The following is a 15,846-nucleotide window of genomic DNA, read 5'->3' on the forward strand; positions in this document are numbered from 1 at the left end:
ACCCACACTGGATAAAAAAATCCATTTTTCATCTGGGAAGTGTTGTGAATTTGCAGGTGGAAGGGTTTGCTGTAAACCCTGCGGGTGTGGTGGTGCTCCAGAGATGTGAGGCACTGTAATGCTGTGGGTGGGTGTGTCCCATGTGGTGTTAAATAGGGCAAAGCAGAGGCAAAGTCTGGGGGAGGAGAATCTTCCTTGTGAGCGGTGCTTTTATGAGTTGTATATTAGCACAATATTAGGGAATTGTCACAAGATGGACCAGTACTGACAGGCAAAGAGAAACAGAGAGGCAGTGGTGATGAGCACCAGAGTTAGCTCATCTTGCATGTGTGCTTCACCCTGCTCTCAGCTCTGCCATCGTGGCCCTGCTGCTAGCAGTGTTCCAGGTAAGAATGAAAGTGGGGCAGTGTTAGAAAGACAGAGTTCCTAAGGCAGAGCAGAACTAGCCTGGAGCTTGGGATTTTCACATGTGCATGTGGGATTTTCATCCAGCCTGTCATAACTGATATGCCTTTCTTCTCCTTCAGTTTTTCCTTTCTCTGTATGGACACAAGCTGCCAGTGCTGTGTATGGACATCTCCTGTGTAAGTATCTTTAGGGCTGTGTGTTAGGTGGGACTGTGGGGATAGGAGTGACTGTGAGAACCTCTGCTGGCAGCAAGTCCTCTAGGATTTCCTCTCTCATCACCTCCTTGCTCCCAACTTGGCAGTTTCTTGATGGACACACCAAGCTCTTACTTATCCCTCACAGGGAGCAGTTGCACAGTAGTGGTCATGACAGATCTGAGCAGGGTGATCTGTGAGCAAGTGGAAATCAGAATGCTGTGGGGGTTCATCTTAAGAGGTACAGCCTGCTCTACTAAAGTTACTGACTGAGAGGAGCCTGAATTCTTGGTTAGTGAGAGCAGAGAGCAGGTGCTGAGGTGGAGCAGCCTCTTCATGCCTGTACACAGAATCACAGAATCATCAAGATTGGAAAAGACCTTGAAGATCATCCAGTCCAACCATTAACCTCACACTGACCGTTCCCAACTCCACCAGATCCCTCAGCACTGGGTCAACCCGACTCTTCAATCCCTCCAGGGATGGGGACTCCCCCCCTGCCCTGGGCAGCCCATTCCAATGCCCAACAACCCCTTCTGCAAAGAAATACTTCCTAAGAGCCAGTCTGACCCTGCCCTGGCACAGCTTGAGGCCATTCCCTCTTGTCCTGTCACTTGCTCCTTGGTTCAAGAGACTCATCCCCCCTCTCTGCACCCTCCTTTCAGGGAGCTGTAGAGGTCCACGAGGTCTCCCCTCAGCATCCTCCAGACTAACTCCCCCAGTTCCCTCAGCTGGCTCCTCATAAGACCTGTTCGTTCTAAGCTGCCCTTGGAATGGGAAGCCAAAAATGTCAAGATATAGCTAAGGTCTTAAGTGCCAAATTCACAAAAAAGCCAGGATGCTGTCAGTTGGCTGTGCTGGTACCACAGTCATGGGCTGCCTTGGTGAGAGGAGGTGGAGGGATCAGGAGGGTGTTGGTTTGGGAGCCAGGGATCTGCCTGCTCAGCACTGCTTAGTCACTGGTCCAGCAGCAGTTTTTTGTGGTGCTGCCAGCCAGCTACCCACACCCTCCTCTCTCTTTGTTGCTCTGTAGGATGGGACTCTAATTGCGACTGGCTCTGCTGACAGGAATGTGAAGATTTGGGGCTTGGATTTTGGGGACTGTCACCGCTCTCTCTTCGCCCATGATGACAGGTCAGGCAAATCCTCCAGCACCTCTGGGCTGTGGGCTATCTTATCTCCACGGGGTTGTGCTCGAGCAGCATTCCCCAAGTGGGGTGAATTTGAGTCTTTTTCCCTTCCAGCGTGATGTATCTGCAGTTTGTGGCGAAATCCCATCTCTTCTTCACGGCTGGAAAGGACGGCAAAATTAAGCAGTGGGATGCGGATAAATTTGAGCACATCCAGACATTGGAGGTAGGAAGTTTTGGAGACTGTTGCGATGTAATGTTATCCCCATGTGAGCAGCGCTTCCCTCAGGGGCTGGGAGCTGGGGGGTGGTGGTGTCTTACCTCTTCTGTCTTCAACACAGGGGCATCACCAGGAGGTGTGGTGTTTGGCACTCAGTCCCAATGGAGACTACGTGGTGTCGGCATCCCACGACAAGTCCCTGCGCCTCTGGGAAAGGACCAGGGAGCCCCTTGTTTTGGAAGAGGAGAGGGAGATGGTGAGAGTTGTGTGCTTCTGCCAAAGGCAACTTCCAGATTCCTCCTTTGGCAGGGTGGAAGAGCCTGGCCCTGTGCTTGGCAGACTTGCTCGTTACTAATTGAGGTGCCCAGCGTTCACCGGCATCTTTTGTGTGATGGGGCTGTTGCCCTGAGCTGTCTGGAGGCAGCACTGCAGATGTTGTGGGTGCTTGCCTGCCTGCACTGCGTTGCAGGTGACTGGCTACCTTGCTCTCTGCTTTGCTTCTCTCTTGCTTCCCAGACTTTCCTCTGTAGCCATGGTTTTCTACAGGTCTGTTGACTACAGTCTTTGATCTTCTCTTATTCTCTTGTGCTCCTTTCAACTCGTGTGCTTTGGAGGCAGTTCAGTAGGTGCTTTTGTGGAGTGATGGAGAGCACTGCTCCTGTTAAATGCAGTTTATCTTGGTTTCCCTTTTTCCAGCTGTGAGAGGTCTGTTCCACCTCAGTAACAGGCCCCAGAGCTGAGGGATGCTGGAAGAAGCCCCTTTTACTCCATTTGAGTGTGTATTGTGAGGAATTTAAGAGTCTCTTGAACCAAGTAACAAGTGATAGGACAAGAGGGAATGGCCTCAAGCTGTGCCAGGGCAGGGTCAGACTGGCTCTTAGGAAGTATTTCTTTGCAGAAGGGGTTGTTGGGCATTGGAATGGGCTGCCCAGGGCAGGGGGGGAGTCCCCATCCCTGGAGGGGTTGAAGAGTCGGGTTGAGCCAGCGCTGAGGGATCTGGTGGAGCTGGGAACGGTCAGTGTGAGGTTAATGGTTGGACTGGAGGACCTTCAAGGTCTTTTCCAACATAGGTGATTCTGTGAGTCAGAGATTCGAAGGACTGAAGGAAACTCTGGGGGTTGTCATGTCCTGCTCCGATGGGGGACAAGTGACTCAGATTCGCAAATCCCCAATTCGAGCGGACAACAAGTCTCCAAGTTCAAGCATTTATTAACTACCTACAATGTACTAATTGAACACATGATAATTGGCTAAGTACAGAGTAAGTTGTGGCAAGCAATATAATATGCTTTGCGTTTCTTAATAGAAAAAGGAAAAGAGGGAGATAGAGGGAATAGGGGAATACAGATCACCGGTCTGGGTTCCTGCGCTGATCCTGCCGGCAAGGGTTCCAGGAGGTGGCCGTCTTCTTCGCTGGTATCTGTCTTCTTTGCTTGGGGGGGGGGAGTGGGGCAGAGAGAGAGAGAGAGCCCTTTCTTCTCCCCTTCGATTTATACCCACTTTCCTTGGGTCCGTCCCCTAGGTCAACCCACAGACCTACATATCCCATGTACGGGGAGGGCTAAGGTGTTTCATGGGATGATGTCACTAGCATGATCAGGACAGCCCTCGTTAGCATATTGCGGGGTGTCAACTTTAATATGCATTTCGTGGATAATGAAGCAAAGTTCATTCACCGGACACATGGCCCTTGAAATCTGCCCAGGTGCCCCAGGGCAGAGCCGTCCTGTCTCCACAGGGCTCTCTCCCCCAGATACGTCGGGCAGCCTTATCAGCTTCGGCCTCCACAGAAAGCACCCTGTGACTCAGAGTTTTGTCTTGCGAGTGTTTGAGGCATATTTTCAATCAGCCTCAACTTTTGCTTTCCCAGGCTGTTTGTCTTAGTTTCTCACAGGCCTGGTTTCTCTGCTCTCACAGGGGTCTGTAGTCCAACCTCTTGCTCACTGCAGGATAACCTTAAATCTGTGTCAGACTGCTCAGAGATGGATTTTCCAGGCTGTTTGAGTACCTGTTCCAGAGCTAAACCACCCTTGGAGTTGGAGGGCGCATTTGTTTCACGTTTCTGATTGGAAATTCCCTTGGAACAATTTGTAACTTGTCTTTTCACTGTATCCCTCAGAGGGGTCTGGCTTGCTCTGCCCTTCTTAAAGCAGTTCTCAGACCACAGTGTGGAAGTATCTAGAACCATGTACAGAAGCAGGAGTGGATGTGTAATCTGCAGTAAAATTTTTTTTCTGTCCCAGCCTGTTTGCAGAGAGCTGAGGTGACCCAGAGGCAGCATCTTGATGCCCAGTGGTTACCGGTGTGTTAGGAATGATGGTGGTAAAAGGAGAGACAGACACAACTCACTTTGCAGATTCCAGAAAAGTGTGTTTTGGGTCCAGTTTGAGTAACAAGGTGGGCATGAATACACTGATAGTGAATTATGATGGGGCCCTATTCATGTGAGAGATGCCAGAGAGGAGGCTCTTTCCTCTGGCAGGCCAGCACAACCCTGGGGCTTTTCTAGTCTTGCTTTTTCCATGCTGTGTGCCTGGTGGAAGGTTTGGTGCTGAATTGCTGTTGTCTCTGTCTCAGCTTGGTGGACTGTTCCTGCATCCAGAACAGAGACCTTGATTTCTTTCTGTCTGGGAGATTCCAGAGTTCTCCATGGGGTTGGGGTCAGGGACAAAGCAGGCATTTTGCACTGACATGGCTGATCTCTGCTGATTTGTCCTGGTTTTGCAGTGGGCTGTGCAAAGCTGCAGGCTCCCTAGCTCAACAGGTCTGGGAGGAACTTGTCCCCATGTTTGCTGCCTGCTTCCCTGTGTTAATATGCTGTGTTTTCATCTGCTGTAGCAAAGAGAAGCTGAATATGAAGAGAGCGTGGCGAAGGAAGAGCAGCCTGTGGTGAGTTACACCATCTGGGCGTGTGTCAGTCTGACTGTACAAAGTCTGGAATATCTGTTTCTGTAAGAAGCATAGAAAAGGTGTGAAGAGGACTGGGAATTTTCTTACTTTGAGGAGGTGCAGGGAGGAAGGTGCTGCTGAAGCTGCAGTTGTCTCTGGTATGTCCTACAGACAAGTTCAGGAGGGTGTGTGGAGCCGACTGAACTGCTACATAGTAGCTGTGGGTGCTGAAGCTTTGCTGGGCTGTTGCCTTTCTGATCTCCCCAGTTCAGGTCCACACCAGCTCTGTTCCCAAGGCTGGGCTGCCTTCTGACTCCTGCTTCTGGGTCTGCGGAGTGCAGGGCAGGTGGGGAAGTCTCATCTCTCTTGCTCAGAAATTTGTGCTGTTTTGACACTGATTGGATCCCTTGGCCTCTGTTGGCAGAAGAGCTGTGTTTACCTGCCTCCCAGAGCTCAGTGTTAGCACAGTTAGCTCACTGTTAGCACAGTGCGTCTTCCTGATGAAGAGCTTGGAAATCCTCTATTTCCCCAAGTAAACGAACAGTTTAGGGAATGGGGCTGATGTTTTTCATAGTATGGACTGTGGGGGGAGGCAGGGGCCGCTCAGGTGCGGAAGGAGGGAGCTGCAAACTCTGTGTCTTGTAGGTGGCTGGAGAGACGCAAGGAGAGACAGGGCTGGCGGGAAAGAAGACTATTGAAACCATCAAAGCGGTAAGATCGCGTGGGTCTGCCAGTGTTGCTTTGTGCCTTATCAGCCTCTTGGGGAGTGGGGCTGCCACAGGGTCGAAGCATCAGTTTGAAGAAGAGTAACCTGTGCCATCACGTAAGGGCAGGTTGCCTCTGCCTGCAAGAGCAGCCTGTCCTGCTCCATGGCCAACGGGGAGACTGGAGAGTCACGCACTAGGGATTATCTCCCTCCGAGATCTCTGTAGGGAAAAGGTGTGAGCGTCCTGTAGCTGCAGCTTTCCCTGCCTGTCATACATGGGACAGATGGGGCTGCTCTTGCCCTTTGGGGTTCGCAGCCCAGAGGAGCACAAGGCTGCTGGGATGTTCTCTAGGCATCAGGCCTCTCCCCACAAAGGGCTGCCTGGTCCCGTCAGCATCTGTGGAAGGTGGAAATGTATTGTGGTTCCCGAGGTGGGAGGTGTACCAGGAAGGGGTGGGGTGGGTAATTTCACAGCCATGAATTTCAACAGTCTGGTGCTCTTGTAAATACAGAGGAAATCCTTAATCTGAATTGTGCCCTGGCTTGTGCCGCAAAGGGGTGGAGTTCAATGTCAAGGCAACAACTGAAGCTGCAGCAGAGAGCACCCAGGCAGTGGTGGAGGGGGGAATGTGGATGGTGTTTGGCGTCTTCAGGACGTGATTGCTGGGCTCAGGGCAGTGGTGCGGTCTGGAGAAAGGTTATCTTTCTGTGTCAGCCCCTCTGCTTCCACCTCCGTTTGTCCTGTTGGACTCGAGCTTTGCTCTGGCTCGGGTGGTGTCACTGATGTGCTGTTACTGTACTGCACAGGCTGAGCGGATCATGGAAGCTATCGAGCTGTACAGAGAAGAGATGGCAAAACTAAAGGAACACACGGCCATATGCAAAGCTGCAGGAAAAGAGGTAAAAGACTGAGGAACGTACCAATGCCAAGCTGTATTGGGTGTATCCTTCCAGCTCAGGTGGAAGGGCTCAGCGTGCAGATAAAACTGGGACAGCTGGAAATAGCAGAGATTTGCTGAAATCTTTTGGAGAACAAACTGGCGCTGTGCTCTGTGTCATGGATGGTGGTGTGGTCTTTCCAACCACCTTTTTAAAGTCACAGTAGGATGTAAGTTTTGTCCCTGAGAGAGCCTGCTGCTGCAGATTCATCCCAAAGCCTATTCTTTGTCTTATCTCATCACTTCCTGCTTAATAAGGGGCTGTGATATAAGGAGGAAAAGTGACAAGAAGTGGAAGAAAATTCATACATGTCTGAGTTAGTCATGTATGCCTGAAAATGAGGTTGTCTAGTGGCTGCAAATGAGGCCTTCAGCGATGTTCTGGGAAGGGTAGAAATGTGGGGATTGCAGAAAGACACTTGATAAAAGCTCTGTTCTACAGAAGGTTGAAGTTTTCTCTGTGAATGTGCATTTGTACACATGCACCTGCCTCATCCTAACCCATTTTGTGTCTGCAGGTTCCCTTTCCTGTCAATCCCATCCTTCGTGCCTATGGAAATATTACAGTAAGTGGCATGCCCAGGCCCCAGGCTGTGGGCCATTCCCAGCTGGAGTGGGGCTGGTTGATTTGCTGGACTGGCTTGCTGTGAGGAAGGAGGACCACTTGGTTCAACTTGAAATGAAAACTCAGCTTGTGCTGAGGGAACACAATCTGGGTTTTGGGGTTTTTTTTTATATCTTGCATGTATATTACAAAAGCTTAACCCCATCAGGGTTAAACATAAACCTGACAGTAGATATGGCCTTATCCTGTACCTTATCATGAACCAGTGGTGGTTTACAGTATTCACCAAAATAATGGGAAAGGTAGTTCAAACCTTTCCTGTGCTGTAGGACACACGTTCCTGCTGCTGGGAGGCTGCAGTTGCCATGTGATAGCTTATTCTGGAGGAGCTGTGCCATCTTAACACAAAATACCTGAGCATCCCTCGCTATGAAAAGGCCATTGAATGACTCGAGCATGTCCAGAGAAGGGCATTGGAGCTGGTGCAGGGTCTGGAGCACAGGTCTGATGGGGAGCGGCTGAGGGAACTGGGGGGGTTTAGTCTGGAGAAGAGGAGGCTGAGGGGAGACCTCCTGGCCCTCTACAGCTCCCTGAAAGGAGGGTGCAGAGAGGGGGGATGAGTCTCTTTAATGAACTAACAAGCGATAGTACAAGAGGGAATGGCCTCAAGCTGCGCCAGGGCAGGGTCAGACTGGCTCTTAGGAAGTATTTCTTTGCAGAAGGGGTTGTTGGGCGTTGGAATGGGCTGCCCAGGGCAGGGGGGGAGTCCCCATCCCTGGAGGGGTTGAAGAGTTGGGTTGACCCAGCGCTGAGGGATCTGGTGGGGTTGAGAACAGTCAATGTGAGGTTAATGGTGGGACTGGATGATCTTCAAGGTATTTTCCAACCGAGATGATTCTGTGATCCCCTGGAATGTGCAATTGGGAGCCCCTGTCACTGTGCATGTGACATTATCAGTCAGCCCTTAGCCAGAGCTGTTCTCTCCCTTTGGCTGTCAATATGGGCATTTTTAATTGCAATTTAAATAGATTGAACGGGGATGAATGAAATCCCTTGGCTTAGTAGCTAGCAATTTCTTTGGAGGCAGGTGATGTTTGATTGAATCCCACTGTACAGAAGAGGGAATCTGAACCTGTTTCCAAAGTCTTGGAAGAATGTGCTAGTCCAGGTGCTAGGCTGCTAGGTAAAAACACAGCTGCAAGGTATGACATGCCCTGTTATGTGGTGAACTGACCACGATGAGCATTCGGCATGTCAGATCATGAACAGAAGGACTTCATGCACTGACAGTCGCTTATCCTCTTCCTTGAGAGAGACTCTGCTTGTGGAACACTTGTCCCGGTGTATCTGCTGTGTTGCCTTGACACAGAAGCAGGAAGTGGAAGCACATGAAGGCTTCCCGACCCTCAATCCCTGCCTGTGCAGGGCAGCTCTGAGCAAGGCAGGGCTGTGTTGTAGCTGCCCAGGTTTATTTCGGTGCTACTGGTACAGCAGTTACTGACTCTGTTTCTATTCCTTAAGAATTTACAACGAGAAAAAATTATGTATGGTAGTTAAATGTCCAGGTATTGGAGGCTAGAGCTCATGCCACTCGTGTCATGCTAGTACACAGTGCTTTTCACTGAACGTCTGAGAATTTCTGACTGCAAAAAATACACTTTGCTCTGTTACAGCCTTCTGTGTATGTGCTAGAAGTTTTCAAGAAGGTCAAATCAAGGTGAGTCCCAAGAGCCTTATTTTTGAAGAGATTTGTGACTGACTACTGGATTTCTGGGTCCAGGACTGGATTTGGTGCTGGGTGTAGGCAGTGCCAGCGAGTCTGGAGTTACTGTTGCTGGCAGCTTCTTTTGGAGCATGCGTGGGATTGGGGTATGGAAATCATTCCTTCCATGGGGAGTGTTGGCTGAATCTTGTGTATGTGGGTTGGCTGCTTGGGGGTGCATGTGTTTGAGAAGAGCAGCATGGGGATGCTGAGGATGGAAGACAGCATGGCTGTTCCCTGTGCCAGATGTCTGCTGGCCTGGGCTGTGTGGATGAGCTGGGCAGTCCCAGACCAGCAGTGAGGAAGGCTTAGCACAGCTTTTGTACCAGAACCTACCTACATGGAAGTGTTTCCTGCTCACCTGTAGAAGCACAGTGGCTGAGACTAATGCTTCTGTCCTTCTGCTTTCTCCCAAGTGAGCTGGAAGAGTCTCTCCTGGTGCTGCCCTTCTCCTATGTCCCTGACCTGCTCAGACTCTTCAACGAATACATTCACCAGGGTTCAGAAGTTGAACTCCTGTGCCGAGCTCTCCTCTTCCTGCTCAAGTGAGTCCTTAATCTGCCCAGACAGATCTGCTAGTCTTAAGTCTTGCTATTCCTGTCCAGAACCTGGACCTGAGGAAGCCCTAACAGGGCTCTGATCAGCAGTGGGCCCACTGTTTCCTCTGGGCCCCTCGTGCTGGTGCATGTCATGAACTCCTTTGTGTCATTTACGTGAACTCCTTGCTCCTGTGCTGTGAGTCAGTGCTGTGAGACAGCGCAGAGCTGGGCAATACACCCTCTTTCCTGGAGCCACTGAAATGATGCTGCTTGTCGTGAACATACTGTAAGAATGTGGGGAAAATTTGGGCTTTCTCCTGTGTCCCTGAGTCTGAAGCTGCTGGGGAGCGTCCTTGGGAATAAAGATGTGATCTCTGCAGGAGGTGAGGAATCACTGCAGCCCACAGCAAATGGTGTGTGGGAGCGGACCAGTGGGATGCAGAGCACTGATGTGCCCAAATGGGGTTGCTGGTCCTTGTCCCCCAAGTCTCACTGGCAGGAAAGATCCTGCATCAAGGCTGAAATGGCACTGCTGACTGGCACAGAGGCATTGTAGAGCCCATGCCCGCAGAGAGACCTTCCCTCGTATGTTAAAGAGAAGCTTCAGAAAATAGCTTTTCCAGATAAATTTGTCCATGCCCATTCATATATGGCTGGTCTGGGGAGGCCTGATGTAAGAAGAATCCATGTCCAGAACCTAGAGATGCTCAGGAGAGGGACTTTCTGATGCTTAGTTCTTCTGCAATACATCACTGCCTGCTTTGTTCCCAGAATACATTTTGGGCAGATCACAAGCAACCACATGCTGGTGACGGTGATAGAAAATTTGAAGAAAACCACCATCTCCAGAGTCAGCGAGGCCCGGGTGAGTGCTGCACCCTCTCCTTTCCCAGGTTCTGGACTAACAGGAATAATATCTGGGAGTGCGTGTTTTCTGTAGCATGCAGTGGGAAAGTTGGTCGGGGTTCTGACCCCATTTCACCTCCCTCCTGTGCACATAGGCTGCCTTTGCTTTATGTTCCCCCTGATGTGAGACTACCAAGTGATGAGCTCGTGTTCACTCCCTCATTTACTCTTGGTTTTCTGTGATGTATATATTTGGGCTTTGGCTCACTAGTTTCTAAGTATGTAGGAGGTAAATAAACTATTTCTCTTGGGCTTTTCTGTGGGCTACTAGTCTCTCAAATAATGCAGAATGTGCATCTTCCCAGAGGTGACTTCAGGTGCCTGCCAGCAACTTGTCTTTCAGAAAATACAGTGGGAATAAAAATAGTCCCATCTCTAAATGCTGTAGATGCTTCTGTATGTGTAGCTATGCTTGATGGCCACTAGATTATCTTCAAGGTCTTTTCCAACCTAGGTGATTCTGTGATTATAGCTGCTTTTAAGAGAGAAATGGGGAACAGAGTGCAGGACTGACTGTTCTATTCAGATGAAGTGTACATTTAAATAACATTGCTTTCCAATCTGTAGATTGTCTTGGTTTTGTCCTTTCTTAGTAGAGGGTGGCCAGGGCAGGACCCTCACAAGCTTGAGATGTGCCCAACAGTGTGGTGCTGGTCTGTCTCCACAGGATGTGCTGGGATTCAACATGGCAGGGCTCCAGTTCCTGAAGAGGGAGATCGAGGCCAAGGATGAAGTGACATTTTTTGCTGACGCTACTGACCGTTTTGAGGAGAAGAAGAAGAAGAGGAAGAAGAAAGAGAAGATGGTTCTTGCAGTGCTCTAGCATTTGTTGCCCAAGACCCAAAGCACCTGGATGTGGGGTCCTGTAACCTCAGTGCTGGCTGTGGAAGTGTTCTTGGGGCTGAACATCTGTGATGATGTCCTGTGAGCGGGACACAGTCTGGCCCCTCCTATGCGGTATAACCCAGCATATAACACTTACTCAGAATGGTTGTCTCTGAGAGAAACTCTAGTCAGCTGCATATACATGTATTTGAACTCTTCCTGAGGTGGCCGTCAAAGGTACGTGCTTTTCCTCCAGAGGAATGCCTGTTAGAAATGGAGTTGATTTCTCCTGCGGAAGAAATGTGCTCCTTCTGGCAGTGTTGACTCAAGGGAGTGAATCCAGCATGTGGACTGCTGGTGAGACTGTGCCCATGCCAGGGAAGGCAGCTGACAAGATTTGAGGCTGTTTTGATACCTGCTGGTGGTTTGTGGCAGTGCTTGGAGCCTCTGGGCAGAGCTACATGATTTCTGCCAGACATGGTCACACTCTATTAAAGGCATATTTATAGGTGCTTTCTGAGACAGTTTTGTTCATGTGGTTTTGTCCTGATATTTCGCTAGTAAAGCCTCAACTCCTTTGCCCTGTGTGTCAGTTCTCGAAGGGATTTTATTTTTTATTTCCAGAGAATAAAACCTGTGGGAGGAAACGGAAGGGCTGCCATCCAGGATTGTGCTGTTCCGTAGAGTTGGCGGACTGATCACGAGAAGTGTGGGTTGTTTGCATTGTAGCTGCTCCAGCTTTTAGCAGTTGCACTGAATTGTTGTGATGTTGTACTTGTCCTGTATCAGATAAAATGATTCATTTTCACAGTGGGGGCATTGGGCAGGATAAAGGGAGCAAGTCTCTGCTGCTATCACCAAGTTTTTAGTTTGTAGTATGTGCTGTGTTTTTTACCAGTAATAACAGGTTTGATGGATGTGGTGGGGGCTGCTTCTGGGTACTTCGCTGACTGTTGGACTTACAGGTCTGACTTGGGTACTCCAAAGCTCGGCTTCTTTCTAACTTAGACTTCATATGGAGTTTTAATTGCAACCCAGTTGTCACTGAGGATTGTCTTTGACTTAGGTTCTCTATTACTAGCAATTATGCACAAGGCAAATGGTTCAGCTGGTCTCTCTTTTGGCAATACCTCAGGTGCAGTAACCACTCCTCTTAGAGTTGTTAGTAAATAACTTTGTCAGGGGTCTTTTGGTTCACTTGCTTCTTCAGAGTCTGGGTAATTTACAGCAGCACTTTGTGCTCCAGTTCCAGGAGGTGGGTCTCAGACTATGGAAACTGCAGTCTTCATACAGCTCTGCCAGTTGTTTCTGGTTGCCTCTATAACTTTTTATTTGTCCAGATACAGATGAAACTTGTGATCAAACAGCTCCACTCAAACATGTCTCCATCCTGCCTTACTCTGTTCTATTTCATCTTGCTCTGTTCTGTTCCTTTACTGCTCCTCGTGAGAGGGATTACTGCAATGGGAGGGAAAGGAGGCACTGTGGGATGATGAGCAGTGTTGGTAAGCTTAGTGGACATCCTGTATCCATATGAGCTGCTGCTGAAATGCTCTGGTCCACTGGGGAAGTAAAGAAACAGAAGTCTTACAAGTGGAGGGGTGGCTGGTGACACCATAGTGCGCCTCCAGCAGGGATGACTGAGGAGAGAGACCCCAAAACCAGGTACCAAAAGGGGAAGGCTGAGTTGTACACCTCCATGTGATGTGCCAGGGAGAGAAATGTGGAACCTACATAATAAGCAGCTGTTTTGATGATCCTTGGGGAGGCCTGGAAAAAAAAACACGGCCACAGGTGCATGTGAACTCAGGGACTGGTGACAAGGATGTAGATGGTGGTATGCAAGAGTGGCTTGGGATGCAGAGTCGTCATCCCATGATGATGACAGGTGTCTCCTTTGATCATCAAAGCTGGGAAGAGGTGGGATTCCTTCGCCTTTGTTCCCTGTCTCTGCAATTTGGGAAGAATCCTTGGAAGAAAAGGTCTTGAGGTGTCCTCTTTCCATAGGTGCTGACACAGGCATCCTCAGTGAACTTTCCCTCTGGTTCTCTGCTTTGTGTCTGGCAGCACTGGGTCGCCTCAGTGCCCAGAATGAGCTCCCAGGGAGACTGCTGGAGGGCTGCTGGCTGTGCCTACAGAAAACTGAAAAGCATTTGGGCATTGGGGAATTCTGGATCAAGCTTGACACTGCTTCTTGTGGTGGTTTCTCGTCTGTGGGCAGGGCTTAAAGAACATCCACAGCTGGGTATCTGGTTCAACACCTTCCTGAGCTGGCTTTTAGCCTTGGTTAGTAGGTTAGATCTGACTCAAATGGCTTGGTGGACAAACAGTCATGTCTGGTGGGGCAGTGGAAAACATCAGTGCAGTACTCGGACGGATACTGAGGGAGCTCAGCATCTGCTTTAAGTGGAAGAGGTCTGCCCTGTGCCCACTGATACATTAGAATTCTGATATCCTTGGGCACCTCACCTTGCCCTTTCTTAGTGAAACTCCGTGGATTTACAAACCTGAGCTTGCAGTGGTCTAAGCTATTATTTAATACCCAATCATGGGATTCTCAGACACTGTAAATTGTTGAGAGAAGTCATGTGCATGTGTCAAGGAAGATTCCCCATCTCTCAGGATATCACATGCTGGAAAAAGGATGAAGCACAGGAAAGCACACTGCTGGCAATTAGATATACAAATATGGTGTCTCGCAGAGAGACTGAGATGTTTTCTTTTAGTCACTACTATGTAAGCAGGAACAAAGGGGGGAAAAAAGGCCATATCTAAGTGGCTCAGTCCTCTACTATGAAGAGATGTGCTGATGAGTATTTGAAGATGATCAAGTCTGCTGATGAAGAGGAGGATATAAGCAGAATCCCTGTCAATCCCTCTCTGTCAAATGTAACTTTGTGTACTTGTAATTCCCATCTGGTGTCTGCAGCTAATTAAATGCAGGTGAACACACAGAAAATTAAGCCTATGATTGTGAAAGCAAACTAACTTAGGAATTGGAAGACCAGAGCAGATCAGCAGCTCTTTCTTGAATCACATTTGACTTCAGTGAAACCTGCTGCATGCATAGTACTTAAAGATTTCAGGTGCCTCAGCACAGATTATAGAAACCTAAACCCCTTTAGAAAACAAAGTAAAGCTGCTAGGAACCATTTGGCTCTTCTGACAGAGTATCAGACATTGGCGTTGAAATATAGTAATCTTTCCACTGTTTGCATTTCAGAGAGCCATGTCAGAAGGCTGTGCAACTTTTGGACCACTTTTCCCTTTGACTGGGGACAGACAAAATACGTATTCATGTTAATCAGATTAAATAAATGAAAAAGTTACATTGGGATGTTTCCATAACGCACTAAGACTCAGTATTTCAGTATTGCTGGTCTTCAGGTTATTCTAGGGCTCTGACCTGTAGTGTAAGAGAGAAAATTCACATGAAAGAAAAAAAACCCCAAACTCCACCTCTACCTTTGTACAGTTGTTGAAGGAAACCCAGCAGTTATGTCCACATACTTTGCAGGTGTTGTGTGAGCACTGTGATTGCTATGGGCTGGCTTCAGCAGAACTGGACTCTGCTCTTGCTGTTGCAAGGGAACAACATGAGCAAGGGTTCTCACACAGGCTTCAATTAGATTGAGTTTGCTTTTATTTCACAAATGAATGGCATAAAAATTGTGACAGCGAGTTCAGGATGGGCAGGAATACTGAAGGCTTCGGGCAGCTTCCTGTGCAGGATTTAATTTTGAGTCAACTGAGGGAACCTTTGTGAAACGTTTTACATTTAAATGAGAAATAACTAAGGAAATACAAATGACTTAAGTTTGGTTAGGTGATGCTTCATCAGTGATTTTTGCTTGTTCTCTACTAGGAGGTGTGGCAAATGTGTGATCAAGCCTAATGTTGCAGGGAAGTTTCTAGGTCTCAGTGGAGAGAATCTCTGGCTCTGGTGATAACCACCTGGGAAAGGCGATGTGAACTCAAAAGTTTGTCACGGTTGCCTCTGCAAGGACTTAACTATTTCTGTTCTGGATGGTTGAAGAAGACTATTTAGCCAAATACAGGACTTAACCTAGGAGTGTCAGTGTCTCATGTTTCATGTGTCCCCAACCAGTCCAGGGTTCCTTGACCTGTTTGAGGTGGATGTGGTTTTGAGTCCAGGAGATTTTGTGGGGAGGAATGTTCAAAGAGGCATTTCGTACCATTGCTTGGGTAGCATGGGGTAGCTTCAGTAGAAATTATCAATCAATTCACAAAAATTTTGTCAGAGCAGAAGGGAGATTTGGCTGTGGCAGCAGTAACTATGATTAACTGGATTAGCCGTGTGGGAGGAGAATACTGTGGAGTTAATTTTTTTTTTTCTCTCCACTTGGAGATTTGATGAGAGGTGACACTGATGAGAATTTCAGTTGAGCCTGTTGGGACAGGGGAGGTGTCTCACTGAATTGCGAACTGACTGGGTGAGTACTTCTCTTCCATTTCAACACAAAGTGAGAGAAGTTTGTCTAAATTGCCTTCACTGATGAGCTCCAGGTTGTAAGCCCCTAACCTGGAAGGCATTAAATTTGCTGTTCTTCTAGCCTATAATTGCATGTTACTTTGGGGGTAGAATTCCATACTGGAAAATGTAAGAAGATACTTAAACAGGAAAAAAAAAAAAAAAAAAAAAAAAGAGTCCTAGAGCAGATGCAGCAGAGGTGTGTGTCTCTGAAGTTTCTTTTAAGAACTGAGTGATGTGGTCACTTTCTTCCTCCAGAGGAGAGGAAATGA

General features: G+C 48.5%; 2 protein-coding genes across 2 annotated transcripts in view; one reads left to right on the forward strand and one right to left on the reverse strand.

Moving 5' to 3' along the window:
- Nucleotides 1–11,669, forward strand: part of WDR3 (WD repeat domain 3) — a 26,291-nt gene extending 14,622 nt beyond the window's left edge. Inside the window, exons 15-26 of the mRNA XM_026847164.1 lie at nucleotides 528–584; nucleotides 1,636–1,736; nucleotides 1,847–1,958; nucleotides 2,074–2,208; nucleotides 4,791–4,841; nucleotides 5,487–5,552; nucleotides 6,355–6,447; nucleotides 7,004–7,051; nucleotides 8,724–8,767; nucleotides 9,229–9,357; nucleotides 10,123–10,216; nucleotides 10,925–11,669. Coding sequence (XP_026702965.1) covers nucleotides 528–584; nucleotides 1,636–1,736; nucleotides 1,847–1,958; nucleotides 2,074–2,208; nucleotides 4,791–4,841; nucleotides 5,487–5,552; nucleotides 6,355–6,447; nucleotides 7,004–7,051; nucleotides 8,724–8,767; nucleotides 9,229–9,357; nucleotides 10,123–10,216; nucleotides 10,925–11,080 — 1,086 coding nt within the window. The 3' untranslated portion in view covers nucleotides 11,081–11,669. The remainder of the gene's footprint in view (nucleotides 1–527; nucleotides 585–1,635; nucleotides 1,737–1,846; nucleotides 1,959–2,073; nucleotides 2,209–4,790; nucleotides 4,842–5,486; nucleotides 5,553–6,354; nucleotides 6,448–7,003; nucleotides 7,052–8,723; nucleotides 8,768–9,228; nucleotides 9,358–10,122; nucleotides 10,217–10,924) is intronic.
- The window catches only part of SPAG17 (sperm associated antigen 17), a 128,455-nt gene continuing 123,626 nt past the window's right edge, over nucleotides 11,018–15,846 (reverse strand). Inside the window, exon 48 of the mRNA XM_026844081.1 lies at nucleotides 11,018–14,488. The gene's annotated coding sequence lies outside the window, so the exon portion shown is untranslated. The remainder of the gene's footprint in view (nucleotides 14,489–15,846) is intronic.

The sequence above is a fragment of the Athene cunicularia genome (genome assembly GCF_003259725.1).
Source record: "Athene cunicularia isolate RWA chromosome 1 unlocalized genomic scaffold, athCun1 chr1_part1, whole genome shotgun sequence".
Taxonomy (NCBI): domain Eukaryota; kingdom Metazoa; phylum Chordata; class Aves; order Strigiformes; family Strigidae; genus Athene; species Athene cunicularia.